The 2,112-nt window shown below is 45.9% G+C and overlaps 1 protein-coding gene across 1 annotated transcript in view; it reads right to left on the bottom strand.

Moving 5' to 3' along the window:
* The window catches only part of T265_12991 (hypothetical protein), a gene marked incomplete at both ends in the record, with an annotated part of 33,941 nt that extends 32,680 nt beyond the window's left edge, over positions 1-1,261 (bottom strand). Inside the window, 5 exons of the mRNA XM_009166665.1 lie at positions 160-367; positions 412-855; positions 894-1,017; positions 1,055-1,203; positions 1,241-1,261. Coding sequence (XP_009164929.1) covers positions 160-367; positions 412-855; positions 894-1,017; positions 1,055-1,203; positions 1,241-1,261 — 946 coding nt within the window. The remainder of the gene's footprint in view (positions 1-159; positions 368-411; positions 856-893; positions 1,018-1,054; positions 1,204-1,240) is intronic.
* Between the last annotated feature and the right edge of the window lie 851 nt (positions 1,262-2,112).

Genomic DNA, 2,112 nt, shown 5'->3' on the forward strand with positions numbered 1-2,112 from the left:
ATAGCGAACGCGTAGAAACGACCGAATTATAACAGTACATTTTCGTTCAATGAGCACGATGTATTGCATTTTACTACCGCTAACGAGCGCTAATTATAATGAACAAGTGTAGCGTCCGAATGAGGAGCAGGACAACACCAGGCCGAGTCTGTCACTTACCTTCTTCCGAAGTATTTTGCGATTTATCCAAGGCTTCCATTTTCGCCTTAGCCACTGACTCTTCGAATTCGGCATAAGCGTCAAATACCTGGGTGAAGTCACGTACGGTCATCACTGTATTGAGGGCTTCCGCATACACGTCCCTGGCGCGCAGAAGGTTACCGCAACGAATGTGGTAGTCAGCCAGGGAGTTCCACAACAAACCGACCTATGGGCAAGGAAAAATGTGATCAAACTGTTACATTTACTCACCTGGTCAGTATATTTACTTATCCCTTGTCGAATGATTGGGTCAGGTTTAAGCGCAGCCACCTTCGACGGGTTTTTCACCAACAAACTGCATAACTGTTGCCAAAGTTGGAACTTCGAACGGCCTTGACGGCTGACAAAGTTGTCATCGTTGATGATATCAGCCAGAACTAAGGCGGCCTCATTTGCGTTTCCAATACCAACCAGGAATTCGACAAAACGCTCCATGTCATCCGGGGCGAATTTGACGTAGCGGCGATAAATGCGCAAACACGTCTCACCTATCCCACTGCCGTGCTTGTCCGCAAACCGTAGATAAATGCCCCAAATACGGTCATGTTGTGTGACTGGCAGGGCTTTGAGGGCCCGGTCAAAAGTGCGGCGGGTGCGAGTGATGAAACCTTGCGACATCAGGAAAAGGAGATAGTCGGTCCAAATACGTGGCATCTGTGTGGAAAATAACTAAACAACGAAAAAGGAATAACCTTGTGCATAGTAACCAGAGCACGCTCGTGAGCATTATTGGTCTCTTCGTGCAAAATGCTACCAGGACACAAACGACGGGCATGTATGCGTCGTAATCGCAGATAACGATACCATAGTTTGTAGCTGTCGGCAATGCATGAGCCAGCAAACCCAGTCTTACCTCCCAGGAAGCTGTTTTAACGCACGTTCATAAAGCATATACAAAACTTTTGGAGGTGATTTCGATTTCATCTCAATATATCGCAGCCAAGATTTGATGTTGTGAGGATTGCGCAGTAAATCCTCCTCATATGGACGATCCTGTTCTTCCTGAACAAGAATGAAACTACGAAGAAATTGAACTTACAATCACGACGTATTCATCCTCCATTGCGATTTAGTGGGCTGCAGAGAGGAAATGTAAGACGGTTAGGAGTTGCAACGAAATGGACCTCCGGGGCGATGGTGAGTAAAGCAAGTGAGACCTACTCACCAAGTGTAATGGGTTTTCATTCACTCCTAAGCTGTCTACCTTAAAAACTTGTACGGATGTATTCTCAAACATATTACTGACCCATGCTGATAATTGAAAGAAATGGACGAAAAGGTGAGATTTCGCTGCTCAGGTGGCATAGTCGATAGTTCGTTCGCTGAGCAAGGTAAGCTTGTAACCAACTTGCCTAGCTCAGCGGACGAACCAACGACAGTTAGGTGAAAATTCGGTGCAGCTGCATACCATGTATGTAGTGCCGAAGTGTGCAGTAAGAGACAGATCAGTAAGCCAAACGGAATAACGTAACCGTAATTTCTCAAACTACAGGCGCTAGCTTGGGGCTTTGCTGACCACAGATTGATGTTTGCGTGTTCTTTTCGGTTCCACGCGTTGACATGAACACCAAACCAGGCAGTCATAGAGAAAAACACAAATAACTGAAGATACTTATTGTCCCCCTGTGCTTGAACATATTGGTCATTCAGCAGAAAGTTCAAAACCACTTCAAACTCAAGAGATACCTCAACAGTGTGTGACTCGTGTTCAGAAGCAATAAAAAAAGCAAACGCCCAACTGGTCGATTGCCTGAGGGACCGTGACAAGAACGCCGTTCAAAACCACTTCAAACTCAAGAGATACTTCAACAGTGTGTGACTAGTGTTCAGAAGCAATAAAAAAGCAAACGCCCAACTGGTCGATCGCCTGAGGGACCGTGACAAGAACACTGTGACTAAATTCCACGCACC

Source organism: Opisthorchis viverrini, assembly GCF_000715545.1.
Source record: "Opisthorchis viverrini unplaced genomic scaffold opera_v5_29, whole genome shotgun sequence".
Taxonomy (NCBI): Eukaryota; Metazoa; Platyhelminthes; class Trematoda; order Opisthorchiida; family Opisthorchiidae; genus Opisthorchis; species Opisthorchis viverrini.